The 14,056-nt window shown below is 44.9% G+C and overlaps 1 protein-coding gene across 1 annotated transcript; it reads right to left on the bottom strand.

The window, feature by feature from the left end:
- Positions 1 to 576: 576 nt before the first annotated feature.
- Positions 577 to 12,027, bottom strand: GATAD1 (GATA zinc finger domain containing 1). The gene is made up of 5 exons (XM_036113332.2): positions 11,558 to 12,027; positions 10,638 to 10,763; positions 8,968 to 9,027; positions 3,660 to 3,843; positions 577 to 1,958 (listed from the first exon to the last, which is right to left on the bottom strand). Exons 1-5 carry the CDS (start codon positions 11,807 to 11,809, stop codon positions 1,768 to 1,770), a joined length of 813 nt encoding a protein of 270 aa, XP_035969225.1. The 5' UTR covers positions 11,810 to 12,027; the 3' UTR covers positions 577 to 1,767.
- Between the last annotated feature and the right edge of the window lie 2,029 nt (positions 12,028 to 14,056).

The following is a 14,056-nucleotide window of genomic DNA, read 5'->3' as shown; positions in this document are numbered from 1 at the left end:
TAGACTGGGGCCATATCAGGGTAGGCCCTCAATAACAGGAGAAAAGGAATGAATTTACCCGGTAGGCGGTGGGAGCCATTGGTATTTGTTGAGGAAGAAAGTGAAAATTTAATCTTTATTTAAAAAAATATTATACATGGACCAATTTATAAACACATGGTAAGTATATATACTGTTTTCTCTTTCTTTTTTTTAAAATGATTTTATTTATTTGACAGAGAGAGACACAGCGAGAGCAGGAACACAAGCAGGGGGAGTGGGAGAGGGAGAAGCAGGCTTCCCGCTGAGCAGGGATCCCAATGTGGGGTTCGATCCCAGGACCCCGGGATCATGACCTGAGCCGAAGGCAGCCACTTAACGACTGAGCCACCCAGGCACCCCAATGTATCCTCATTTTAAATAAGTATCATACGTTATTTCTTTTAGCAATTGACCACTCTTTGAAATTTTCCTAAAATCAATTATATATTGATCAATCTATTGCTCCAAATTATGAGAACACTGTTTTCTGTTTATACCATTTTTAGGTAGAAAGCCCCACATTTAATTGTTTAAATGAAATAAACCCAAAGTAAATACAATGTAAAAAACACATTTTAATCCAAAAGTTTGAATACTGGCACTTAGCTATTTACAAAGGTATTTACAATCAGTTCTACAGTAACATCTGTGGAGAGAACTATGAACACAGAGCTATCTACAGTTGCTTCCTTCTAACATACAAACCATAGCTGTGCAGAAAAATGTTAAAACTGCTACAACTCAAAATCATTATAATTAAATTAGATTTGACAAATTTTCCTGGGGTTGAAAAATGCTGGTTAAGTCAGGATAGAAGAGGTGCGTGTGTGCAATCCCACGTCTTCCCATTTCCACATTGTTGTTCCCTCCCTTAGCTGACCTGCACTTGAGTAGAACCTACACCTGAATTCTGATAATTCTAAGACTTTATTTTAGGCCTGTTAGTATGAGTCTACAGCAGATTAAGTAGAACTGTTTTTTAGATATTAACGCATATGACCTATAAGTCATTTTTATGACTGCCCAGTGGTTCTTTTAATGGTAGTCAAGAAACTACCAAGGGGGATGCCTGAACATGACATGATTCCTGTGTGCTCTTCATGAAGCTGTCTGCACTGTAAAATTTTATGGTTTGATTGGGAGCCTCACCTTGACTGAGAAGGGAGATGAAAACAATGACGATCAACAAAATAATTCTGAATCTGTTTGCTACAGAATGAAGTTTGAAAAAGCTCAGGCTAACAGAATCTTCCACCAATCACTTTCCTTAAGGTTAAACAGTCTATCTAGCATTTTCTAGATGAAGAAATAAAGCTTGTGTGACTTTGTGATAGACACAGTTGGTCATAGCTACATTTTATTTGATTAAGTCCGTGGTCAGAAATCCAAACCTTAATTAATATTTTGTTCTAGCAGAAAAATACAATCCATTGATTGTAATGAGTTTCTAGAAATACATCATGGAGAAAAAAATAGATACTACCTGTTCCTACTGGTCTCCTTGGGAATTGCAGCCTTTGCCTGGGAAGATACATATATAGAATATATTCAATTTCAAAATATATTTAATTCCTTGCTATCCCTTTTAAATTTCCAAGTGACTAGTAATAAACAAGCTAATGATTACTGGGTAGTTAGGGAAAAATTTCTAGTCACCTTCCCATCTAAGAATTTCATGAAAGAAACACGCGGCATGTCTTAGAGGAGTATGAATACAAGATGACTGGATAAGTTTCACTTTCTAAACTACAAATGGTTGGCAACTGTTTCCTTAATAGTGATTGCAGGAGTAGGTCCAACATGAGTCCATATGTAGCCCTTCTCTGGTCTGGTTGGAACTGTGGGAAACGGCGACGAACGTGACTTGAAATATTCAGAAGGTGCGTGACACACAAATTCCAAGTATTCCATTTTCCTTGGAAGATCCTCCTCTGGTCCTAAAAGGCAGTTGACGGAAAGATCAAACACATTTTTTAACATATATATCATTTTCATAAAAGATTAAAATTCCTAGACGCTAGGAGAAACCACTCTGGTGGTGCCCTGCCATTAGTCCTAGATACCTGTATTATTCTGAAGTCCCTCTCCGTCATTTTCTTCTCCTTTAGCTGTTTAACTCCCCCAAACAGTGATTCAATATAGAAAGGATTCTAAAAATAATATTAGTACTATACAGTGCTTACTATATGCCCACACTGCTCTAAGTACTGTATATACACCGATACTTTGAATCCTCGAAACTGTGCTCTGAGGAAGCCACTATTATTATTCCTGGTTTTTGTGTGAGGAAAACGAGACAAGAGAAATGAAGGAACTTGTCCAGAGCCACACAGCTAGTCTTAGGTGCTGGGCTATGAACCCAGATCGTCTGGCTCCAGAGCGTGTGCTCTGAGCCCCTATGCTGTGCTCCCTGCTCCAGTGTCCGAGGATTAGGAGGAGGGGGTGGGAGAGGAGCCTCAGAAGTGATTCTTCACATCACCGCCACTGCTGAGAATCCTGTCCTATAGGTCACGTAGATAAAAATCCACTCTTCTATGTACCTACAAGCAGAAGACTAAAACTGATCATGTATCAAACTTCACACATAGGTGAGAAGAGCAGCAGTACGTTATTTGCCCGAGTTCCCTCTGGAAAAACAAAACAAAACAAAACTTTTGTATGCAAAGTAATGCATGCTCATTGCAGAAAGGTTGAAAATATGGGATGACTTCCAAACTCTGAACACTTTTAAAATTGTATGACTCAGCAACTTCTTCCTGTGAGTCTACATCAAGAAACATTTATACCACTTCTGTAGCCTTGAAATGAGTAAGAGCACAGTGGCTGCCATTTCAACTGTACATGACGATATGTTATAAAAGGTCTAGGATGAGGTGTGTGACATGTAGAGGGACACATAATGAAAATTTGTAAGATTCTAGGAATAACGGGGACAGTTCCTTTTGAAATTATTTTTAACTAGATTTTTATAAGTAAATATGCCTAAATAAGCCTAATGCCTGATCAATAAATTCTTTTAATAGAGTTTAACCCTGGGTCCCTCAGAAAAATCTTATCCACATCACTTTTTAGTAGGTATATACTGCCCTAACTCAAAATAACTGAAAGCACTCAAACCCCAACTGTATAAAATGTCTTTCATATTTTCTATAAAGCTCTTTACTTTTTAATATTTAATGATGCTTATGTCTCTTTGTTACGGACTGAATTATATTCCCCCCACTCTGTATGTTGAGGCCCTAAGCCCCAATGTGATGGTATTTAGAGATGGGGCCTTTAGGGAGGTAATTCCGGTTAAATGAGGTCATAGGCTGGAGCCCTAATTTGATAGGACCGAAGTTCTTCTAGGGAGAGGAAGAGAAGCTAGGAATGTGCACACACAGAGGAAAGGCCACGTGAGGACTCAGCGAGAAGGTGGCCGCCTACAAGCCAGGAAGAGTGCTCTCATCAGAAAGTGACCCTGACAGCACCTTGATCTTCAACTTCCCGCCTCCCGAACTATGAGAAAATAGGTTTTGTGTTTATGCCACTCAGCCCGTGGTATTTTGTTATGGCAGTCCGAGCAGACTAACACCTTCTTTTATGTAATAACGGAGAATTACCTGAGTTCAAGAACCTGTACCACTTGTCAAACTCACCGATTATGTAGGATGCAGGATCAAACTGGTCCCTGGGGCTCGAGAGGGTGGGAATGAGCCACGTCAGGGCAGCGCTTTTCTCACAATATTGGTCCTGGATGAAGCCCCTGATCTGAGCATAGTAGGGCTTTCCATCTTGTTCATCAATCACAGAAACAACATCTCCAATTTGGTAATATACTCCCTGGGGGAAATAGAAGACAATCCCATATTTGAAATAAAAACAGAAAAAAGCACCCCAGCTATGAAATGAAACCTCCCTAACAAGAAATAAACAGTTTGCAAAGTGGTCAGTAAAACACCTTTAAGATGGTCCAATGCATCAGTGTTTATATGGTTGATGCCAATTCTTTTTTTTTTTTTGAGAGAGAGAGAGCTCGAGTGGGGGTGGAGGGACAAAGAGAGAGGGAGAGAGAGAATCTTTTTTAAAGATTTATTTATTTTGTTTTTATTTATTTTTAAAGATTTTATTTATTTGACAGAGAGAGAGACATAGCGAGAGAGGGAACACAAGCAGGGGGAGTGGGAGAGGGAGAAGCAGGCCTCCCTGATGAGTAGGGAGCCTGATGCGGGGCTCGATCCCAGGACCCTGGGATCATGACCTGAGCCGAAGGCAGACACTTAACGGCTGAGCCACCCAGGCACACCGTGAGATTTATTTATTTTAGAGAGAGAAAGATAGCGTGTGTGCTCTCGTGTGGACTGGGAGGGGCAGGAGAGGGGGAGAGAGTCTTAAGCAGACTCCATGCTGAGCACAGAGCCGATGTGGGGCTCAATCTCATGACCCTGAGAACAGGACTTGAGCTGAAATCAAGTTGGATGCCTAACCAACTGCACCACCCAGGCGCCCCTTTTTGTTTTGTTTTTTTGGGAGACAGAGAATCTTGAGTGGGGCTTAATCTCACGACCCCAAGATCAGGACCTGAGCTAAGATGAAGAGTGGAATGCTCAACGGACTGAGCCACCCAGGTGCCCCTGATGCCAATTCTAAAGTTGTTCACTCTTGAATAAAAATTATACACACCCCCGAAAATGTGCATCTGGAGAAAACGTTTGTTTATAAAGACACTTTGATTTCGTATCAGAACAATGTTATCCCTACAGTCAATGAGCTGTAGAAAGGGGAAGTGACTTTGCTGAAGGCTACTTAAGGCAGAGAATGCAGCCGGGGCTCCTTCACCAGCTCCCGGGTCCATCTGTCCTGTATTGAAAAGCAGTGCTTACCTGATGAGAATACGCTCTACACTCCTCCCTCCTCGGTCATCCGTAAAGAAAATGGACACCACACATTCCAACCCAAAGAAATGAGAGGAACTCTTCTGATCATAACCAGTCTTCGGGATGGGTCCCATGCCATTCACTCTGCTATCCTCCCACAAGACAATTACCTGTGTTTCCAGCATTCACGGCTTCGGGTCTTATCCCTGCTCCACTTCGCAGCCAACTAACTCATCTGTCATGTCTGTGTCGAGCCCTCCCTATGACCCTGCCTCTGCCATCTGTTGCGTGTCTCCTTCCCTAGGTCTTCAAAAGGAAATAATTTCTCCCTTGAGCATCCATAATGTCTGATCCAAATCTTTATGGTACTCAGCACTCCCTTAGGTGGGTGTGGTTCTTACCTGGTGAAGGTGTCCTTGACCTGCAGGAACCAAGTGCAATTTATCACTGCTTCCCTCAAAACAGGGCCTTGGCAGCAGGTAAAGCGCTGAGGTGTGCCCTCAACCATAAAAATAATTCTGAAGAAATACTTCCAGTGAGTGGGCTATGACAGGAGCTTTTCCTGGTGGACCCTTCATCCGTGTGTCTAAGGGCTACGGTAGCATCTGGATCACTACGGACGGGCAGAGTCAATGCGGGCCACAATCTGCCACTGGCTAGTTCATATCCATCATCAGCTGGTCCTCAGAGCCACTACTCAACGTTCTAAGTTATTTGTCATATAAATACTTTGCACTTACATTTTGCTTTGTCTACACGTAGAATCATTATTCCCAAATTATAAATGATTAATTCATTCTTTTGTACAAAGAACAGGGCCTTGCTTATCATAGACACTCAAATATATGCTAAATGAATATTAACTCAAAATATATAATAGTGTGAAAATAGAACTGCAAGGCAAAGACAATGTCTTACTGAAAGATTCCAGGGGCACCTGGGTGGCTCAGCTGGTTGAGCGCTGGACTCTTTCTTTCCGCTCAGATCATGATCGTGATCATGGTTGTGAGATCGAGCCCCACGTCGGGCTCTGCACTCAGTGGGGAGTCCACTTGAGATTCTCTCTCTCCCTCTGCCCCTCCCCCTGCTTGCTCACGTGCTCTCTTCTCGCTCTCTAAAATAAATGTATAAATCTTGGAAGGCAGCTATGCTCACCACTATACCACCAACGCTAAATGTGTAAATCTTAAAAAAAAAGCTTCCAACGGCGAGCAGTACCCGGCACGTGGTTATGTGATTATTAGCACGTGTTGTGTTGTGCATGTATGTACAGAAAGCGCTAACCATGACTAAGGCACTTAATCTAAGGAGTTCCTTCATTTGCAGGGAGGATTCAGGGCTGCTGGCAGAAAAGAAAGGTCAACTCAATATACTGAAGAACACTGGATTAGGAGTAAGCAGAGCTGTTCATGGGGCTCTTCTGCCACAGGGAGGCCATCCAACCCTTTGGGGTCTTGGGTGCCTACATTCCTGGCCGTCAGACCCAGTGGCTCCCACTCAGCTCCCTCTCGCATGCCTGATCTGGGCTCTAGTTCAGCAGATGGCAATGACCTCTTAAGTCCTCCCGCCCCGGTGCTGCGTGCAGCGGCAGCCTCTGCAATCCTGGCTATCGGCAGCGTACCTGAATATTTTGTTGCACTTTGTCCTTATTGTCTAACAAACAGGGGTGGCAGACAGCAATAAGAAATATGGTATTTGTGGGGTGACTGGGTGGCTCAGTCTGTTCAGCAGTTAAGCATCTGACTTCGGCTCAGGCAGTGATCTTGGGGTCTTGGGATAGAGCCCTGCATCGGGCTCCCCGCTGTGTGCATGTGCACGTACACACTCTCTCTCTCTCTCAAATAAAGAAATAAAATCTTTCTTTTTTAAAGATTTTATCTGGGGCGCCTGGATGGCTCAGTCGTTAACCGTCTGCCTTCGGCTCAGATCATGATCCCAGGGTCCTGGGATCGAGCCCCGCATCCGGCTCCCAGCTCAGCGGGAAGCCTGCTTCTCCCTCTCCCACTCCCCCTGCTTGTGTTCCCTCTATCGCTCTCTCTCTCTCTCTGTCAAACAAATAAATAAAATCTTTAAAAAATAAAAAAAATAAAGATTTTATCTATTTGACAGAAAGAGACACGGTGAGAGAGGGAACATAAGCAGGGGGAGTGGGAGAGGGAGAAGCAGGCCCCCCGCTGAGCAGGGAGCCCGATGCGGGGCTCGATCCCAGGACCCAGGGATCATGACCTGAGCCAAAGGCAGACGCTTAACGGCTGAGCCACCCAGGTGCCCCAATAAATAAAATCTTAAAAAAAAAAAAAGAAATATGATACTTGTAATAACAGGTCCCACACCTGTTCAAAGGCCTTTCGCCTTTTGGTTGAGACATGCCTGGAAATCATTAGTACACTAAATCCTTAGCCAAACCAGTTGCTTCTTCCTTTTTTTTTTTTTTAAAGTTTATTTATTTAAGCAATCTCTACGCCCAACATGGGCTTGAACTCACAACGCCAATGACAAGAGGTGCATGCCCTACTGACTGAGCCAACCAGGTGCCTCCCAGCCAGCTGCTTCCGGACATAATCTGTAAACTGCGAGTTCGGCTGTGAGAGTGATACACACATCTGAAAACACGATGATGCCAATTTCTACTATTCATTGAGCGCTTACTCTGCTGAGTGCTTAACAGACATGAGCTCGCTGGAACCACTGAGGTGGCTGCTATTTACAATCCCTATTTTCTAGATGAGGAAACACCAGAGAGCTTGGTCTCGGCCCAGTCACACAGTCATTTGCCGGTGGGGCCAGCAGCTGAGCTCCGCCATCACACTGCCTCGCTCCGTGACCTGTTGGCTACAGGATCTTTGACGAGATCATGCAGTTCTCTGTGCTTCACTGTCCTCATCCATAAAACGGGGATAACAGTAGCACTTCATGGAGTGGACTGAGTGAAGTAAAGCCTGTGACGTGCTCACCTCAGGGCCTGATGCACAGCAAGCGCATACTAAATTTAGCTACTTTATTTATTATTAACAATGCGTGAAATGCCGGAAACACAGGAACGGCGTTTGCCTGTGTAGAGGCTGTTTTAGACTACACAGATTCTGGGCTAACAACAACAAAAAAGGTACACACAGAGTATCATACTTGAGTTTTTCAGTGTTTGGTCCACTTGGGTCAGGTATGAAGCACTAACTCGTGCCATTGCCCCCCAAAAGATAGTTCAGCCCCCAAGACATCAACAGCATGTAACGGCTGCTGCCTGTGCCAGGCCCGCCAGGCTCTGGAGGCTGTTTCTGTGTTGCAACTGCTTTCCTAAGGCTTCTGGTTCAAAAATAACGGTATGTCATGTCTCCCACCGGAGAAGCAGGTGTCCATGGGCTTTGGCCCTTGGAAAACTGACTTCCTCACTCTTTTTTTTTTTTTAAGATTTTATTTATTTATTTGACAGAGAGAGACACAGTGAGAGAGGGGACACAAGCAGGGGGAGTGGGAGAGGGAGAAGCAGGCTTCCCGTGGAGCAGAAAGCCCGATGCGGGGCTTGATCCCAGGACCCTGGAATCATGACCTGAGCCGAAGGCAGCCACTTAACGACTGAGCCACCCAGGCGCCCCGACTTCCTCACTCTTTTATCAAAACATTTTGGACACTCTCTCACCATCTACTTCTAGGAGATGTTAATCCCCACCACTGCCCTTATTCCTCTCACTTCTGCTTAAAGGCATTTTAGAATCTCTGTGCCTCCTCTACCCACTAGGTATCAGGTCTATACTCCCTCTACTCATCCAAGTCCCCACTCTGTGCTCCTCCCACAGTGACCGGCAGAGTGACTAGAGTGGCTCAGTCTTTCAGGACGCCACACTATACCTTAGCATTTTAAGATACTTCAAATACTTAAAAATACCATGTCTCAATAAGCAACTACCCCTCCTACCTCAGCTCTGGATGAAATGTTTTATACCAGCTACCTACAGGGAAAACTAGCTTAGAGAAGAACAAAAAGCAATCACACATTATATAGAGGGGCAGAGGCCTTTGGACTAACCCAACATTTGGCAGCGTATCTTATGACAGGCCCAAACCTTCCCTCAGTAACCCTACAGATGCTTACCTTGTAGAAGATTGATTCTGCAGTGATTATAGTGGAAACGGACTCAGGAGCTTTGATGGGCTAGGGGGAGAAAAAAACAAAAGTAAAAATATTAGCACATTCCTAGTGTGTATGTGTGTGTAGCATAGACAGGCATTTTCCCAGTCATCTACAAGAGTTCTGTAACTTAAGAAATACTAAATCTGTTGCTGGTTGACCAGAAGTGCAATAAAAAGATAAATGATTTTCTGAATGTCGTGGCAAAGCACAGTCTGAATATTTCTGTGGCTATTTCTGCTACCATCAGCTTAAAAATTGCTGAGAACTAAAGCACAAGCTGCTGAGATCTACCTCAACCGCTCTCGAAGCTTTATTACAGATTAACTTTCTGGTTATAAACAATATCCTGGCTCTGAAGGCCTGGGCAGGACAAAAAAAAGGAAGTAATAAAAAAAATGTGCAGGTGAACACAATGTGAAAAAGTGTCTCCTTGAAGACACTTTCCATCTCAACTTAACTATGGAACTAGCTGGGATACTTGTCATCAGAAGTAATTTTCTAGCAAGGCTGAACTAAGGTTACAGAAACTTCCTTGGAGTGCTTAGTCATTTGCCACCACCCAGCCATTACTGCAACCCCTTCTTAAGCCGTAGAACACGCTTATATGCCACAACACAAAAACCAGGCCTCCCCAAGTGTGTCTTGGTACCATCCTTGAAGAGAGGGGTTGCTAGAGAAATAGATACTGAAATAATTGCAGAGCATATTCTACCACACAGAAGAGGAAAACGTGTAAGTGATAAAACTACAATCACATGCACATTTACTTAACGTGCTTTGTCAAGAGGTGCCTCATTTTAAGAAAACTAAATTATAAAAGTCTTAAATCAATTAGTCAACTATTCTGACTAAGAATCTGCAAGCGGCACAAGAATTTACTACAGGGCCACTCTGTGTTTCACAAATGAATACGCCCAATTTCAGAAATGCCTTCACTGGTAAGGGAAGCATTCCTGTTCTAAAAGGAAAGAACACCATACTGAGGTTTAAAAAAGTAGTCTACAACGCACTGTCCATTGTGGATGACCATTTTCGCCTTGTGTTTACAAAAATACTGAGAATTTACTGCAACAAAAGGTTCTTTCAACTACCCCCAGCATAAGTCTTTCAACCATCTAGTTTCTTACAGCAGCAGAAGAAAGGCTTAGCAAAATTTTTGATTCACATTCATCAAATTGATCACCATAAATCAGTAAGATACTTTTTCTGGGGCTGTAATAACAAATATGGAAATGAATGAGTTCCAGTATTATTTACTTAGATCTTTAAAGAATAAAAAAAATTTTTCCCCCTAATATATCTGACCATATCAAGAACCATAATCCCACCTCCTCCTTGCATGGAGGGCCCAATCAAATGCATTCAAGGTTTATGTTTCTTTTAGACTCATATTTTATATTTCCCAGTGGAAAAAATTAAAAGCTAAAAGAAGAGAAAAAGGATATTATTAACTATAAACAGTAAGCCTCCTGCAACAGAGCTCACTTCCTTTTAAGAAGTGCGGACCACTCCCCAGAATACTGCAGAAAGGCTCGGAAGAGCAAAGTTCAGATGAGAAATGAAGGCAGTGACAGGACACACTACACACACGACGCCATTAGTGTAAAAGACACTGTCCACAATCATCTTACATTTTTTAATTTAAAAATATGTCTTCTCCCTTTTCCTTTAGTGGAAACTTTCTTTTCAGCAGCTGGAGCAGATTTGTATTTAGTGTTTCTGAGCCGAGCAGACCTCCTGTGAATTTCCTGCTTACTCTGTTACATAAACAATTAAAGAACAAAAAAAGATAAAGAAATAAAATTGTAGAAAGATTGCTGTCCCGATACAACCATCTTACAAGGACCTCAGAGTATGCACTTTATGCTGACTTTTAAAAAATTAAGTAAGAATGTGGCTTTTCTTTTTACCCTGGGTAATCACAGGAACTGGGCTAATTAAAACAGGGAGGGCCCTAGACAAGCATCTCCAGAGCCTCCGAAAAGGTGTGAGGTACTTACAATAGGGCACTGGGGGACGTGCACGAGTAAGTCTCGGCCAAGGCAAGAACTATTCGTTTGCTGTTTGTAGTGGAGAACATCCCTTAACAACTCAACTCTCCAACCCCGGGGAGCGGGCTGGGTGTGGCACTTCCCTACAATGGAATACTTATGCTGCCATTTAAAACAATGACATAATCTTACTTAATAACATGACATAATAATAAAATAACCTTTAACAGGGAAAGTAGGTCCAGTAGCATGACCCCGTTTACGTGTGTGTATTGAGATGCCTGGTTACTACCGCAAACGTTACTACAGTGAGGGGGATTTCTGAAGGGTTTTAAATTGTCTTGCTTCTTTACATTTTCAATTTCTCACAATACCAAAGGTGCTTAGAATGGGCCAAGTCAGTGAAGATCTCATCGTGGGGCGGGAGCGGGCGGCCCTCTCTAGCACCGCCACCGCGATCCGGGAAGGGCCACGCGCGCGCCCCCTCCCCGGCCCCGCCGGCCTCCGCCCACCCCACGCCCGGTCGGCCTCCGCGGGCGGGAAGCGCCGGAAGAGCTCACCTGCTTGCCGCCCCCGCCCCCGTTGCTCTGCGGAGGGGCGGCCGAGGTGCTGGCGAAGGTCGCCGCGCCGAAGCCGCCACCGCCACTGCTGCCCCCCGTCCCGCCAGCCGCCCCGGAGCCGGCGCCCCCGCCGCCCGCGCCGCCCCGGCCCGTGCAGTGGTGGCAGAGGATCTCGCCCTGCGGGCCCTTCTTCCACATGGAGGACGATGTGGTCTTGCAGACGCTGCAGGTGGGCTTCAGGCCCAGTGGCATCGTGGCGGGCTCGGGCGGCCCCCGCGGGCGCAGCGACACGGGAATGGCGACCGCCGGCCCGGGCCGCCCGCTGGTCGGCCCGCCACTCCCAGCGACAGGAAGAGCGGCGCGGGCGCCGAGCTGTCCACGCAGGGACCCGAGGGAGGCCGCTGCCCCCTGGAGGCAGGAAGGCGGTTCCACCCGCTCTGCGACCGGCACCAGCCTCCGGCGGCCCACAACGCCGGGAGGCGGGCTCGGAGGCGGGGCCTGGCCTGGAAGGCTTCCGGCGATGGGTGGGGTCTGCGCCGCGCTGGCTCCACCCCCCCCCGCGACCGGAAGTGCCCCACCCGGGACTTCTGGAAGTGGACTGTAGTTCGGACCTCGATCGCCTACTGGGGAAAGATGTTGGCAAACTTTTTGGCTTTAGGCCTGGGATTGGCAGGTAGAATGCAGAACACCAAATTAAATTTGAATTTCAGACAAGCAACGAATAATATTTTGATATGCGTGTATCCCATGCAGTGTTCGTTGTTTATCTGAAATTCGGATTTAACTAGGTGTGCTGTATTTTTATTTGCTAATCTGACACTCTGGCTGAGGACGCCTTTACGGTACTAAAAATTATAATTTAGAACCCCAAATACTTTTATTTATATGGGTTGTATCCATGGACATTTATGCATTAGGAGTAGAAGCACATTTTAAAGCCTACAATGTCAATCACACGTTCCTAAGCCGTTGGGTGATGATGTTATCACAGGTCCTGTAGCCTCTGATCAGCACGCCAGTGAGCATGAGAGTGGAAAGGCAAACAACTGGTTTGGCCTAGACAAGAGCATTATGACAAGCCAGTTCCCCTCTTATTAATGTCCCTAATCAGAACAGGCCTCACCAGGGAAAAGGGTCTCTGCTTTTCAGCCTCACTTCATAGTGTAGTGGTAGGTACCTGTTTTCAGGATCCTGGGTTTTCTAGACTTGATACACCTGGAGACATCTCAATGCATATGCTGGTGGCATGGCCCAGGGAAAGAAAGAAAACTTGTATTGAACGCCTACGATGTCACAAAATCTCATATAGTGCTTATGTCAACCCTGAAAGGAGTTACTATCCCTGTTTTACTGTTAACTGATGATTAACAGAGGGACCATGATTTGGACCTGTGGCCGACACAAGCTCTGCTCTGACACCACATCCGAAGGCCCTCAAAGAGCCCTGGTGCTTGGGCTGCGGCTCAGGCATTCTTGTTCTGAGTCTAGGTTTCCCCAATAGTAGAACAAAATATTAATCAGGACCTGTATGGGGATTAAGACCAACTGTAAAAGTGGTTGAGGAAAATAGATAAGGACTGTTGTCTCGTTTTAGAACCATGCACTCTGTGAAGGGCATCTAGGTGGTAAATTTCATGCCCCCTAATGCATGTCTCCATCTCCCAGTGTATACTTCTCTTTGCACTTCATCCACAAATTACTCCCTCTCATTCACTGAGAACCTTGACCCGTGGCTCACCAGCTTCGTCTCCATCATAGGACACCATCCTGGGTTGGGTCAACATCCACATGTATGAACACCCAACACCCTGTTTCCTCCATTCCTCCTCGGCCCCCATCTCCATCTTCTGTTTTTGTCAGCTCCTGCAGCTTCTGGTCACACCCTTCACCCTTCTGAGATCATCAGGAAGAAGGCCACTTTTACCCCTTTTATCACAAAGTAACTCCAACCACCAAATCAAGAAATAGAACATTACTACCACAAAAGCCCCTACTTGCCCCTTACCACTCTACCTGACTTCTGACACCATAGATTTCGTAGATTCCCTTTGTCAGGTTAAGAAATTTCCCTTCGATTTCTGTTTTCATCACAAATGTGTACAATTTTATCAAATGGTTTTCTCTATGAGATGATTATAATACTTATCTGTTAATGTGTTCATTATATGGATATACTTCTGAATGTTAAATTAACATTGCAACTCCTGGAATGAACCCAACTTGGCTGTGATTTACTATCCTTTTCCCATATTGCTGGATTTGGTTTACTAATATTTTTCAGATTTTTGCATGTGTTCATGAGTAAGATGGGCTTATAATTTTCCTTTCTTGTAATATCTTTGTCAAGTTTTTCGTCAAGATTATATTGGCCAGGGGCGCCTGGGTGGCTCAGTCGTTAAGCGTCTGCCTTCGGCTCAGGTCATGATCCCAGGGTCCTGGGATCGAGCCCCGCATCAGGCTCCCTGCTCCGCGGGAAGCCTGCTTCTCCCTCTCCCACTC

The sequence above is a fragment of the Halichoerus grypus genome, chromosome 12, assembly GCF_964656455.1.
Source record: "Halichoerus grypus chromosome 12, mHalGry1.hap1.1, whole genome shotgun sequence".
NCBI classification, from domain to species: domain Eukaryota; kingdom Metazoa; phylum Chordata; class Mammalia; order Carnivora; family Phocidae; genus Halichoerus; species Halichoerus grypus.
This window is presented reverse-complemented; position numbering and strand designations above follow the sequence as displayed.

Coding starts and splice junctions, on each gene's coding strand:
- GATAD1 (XM_036113332.2), bottom strand. CDS start 11,809: ATGCCACTGGGCCTGAAGCCCACCTGCAGCGTCTGCAAGACCACATCG. Junction 9,028..10,637: donor ATATTTTTAAATTAAAAAAT/GTAAGATGATTG, acceptor TTCTCCCCCTAG/CCCATCAAAGCTCCTGAGTC. Junction 3,844..8,967: donor CAGAATCAATCTTCTACAAG/GTAAGCATCTGT, acceptor TATTTCCCCCAG/GGAGTATATTACCAAATTGG.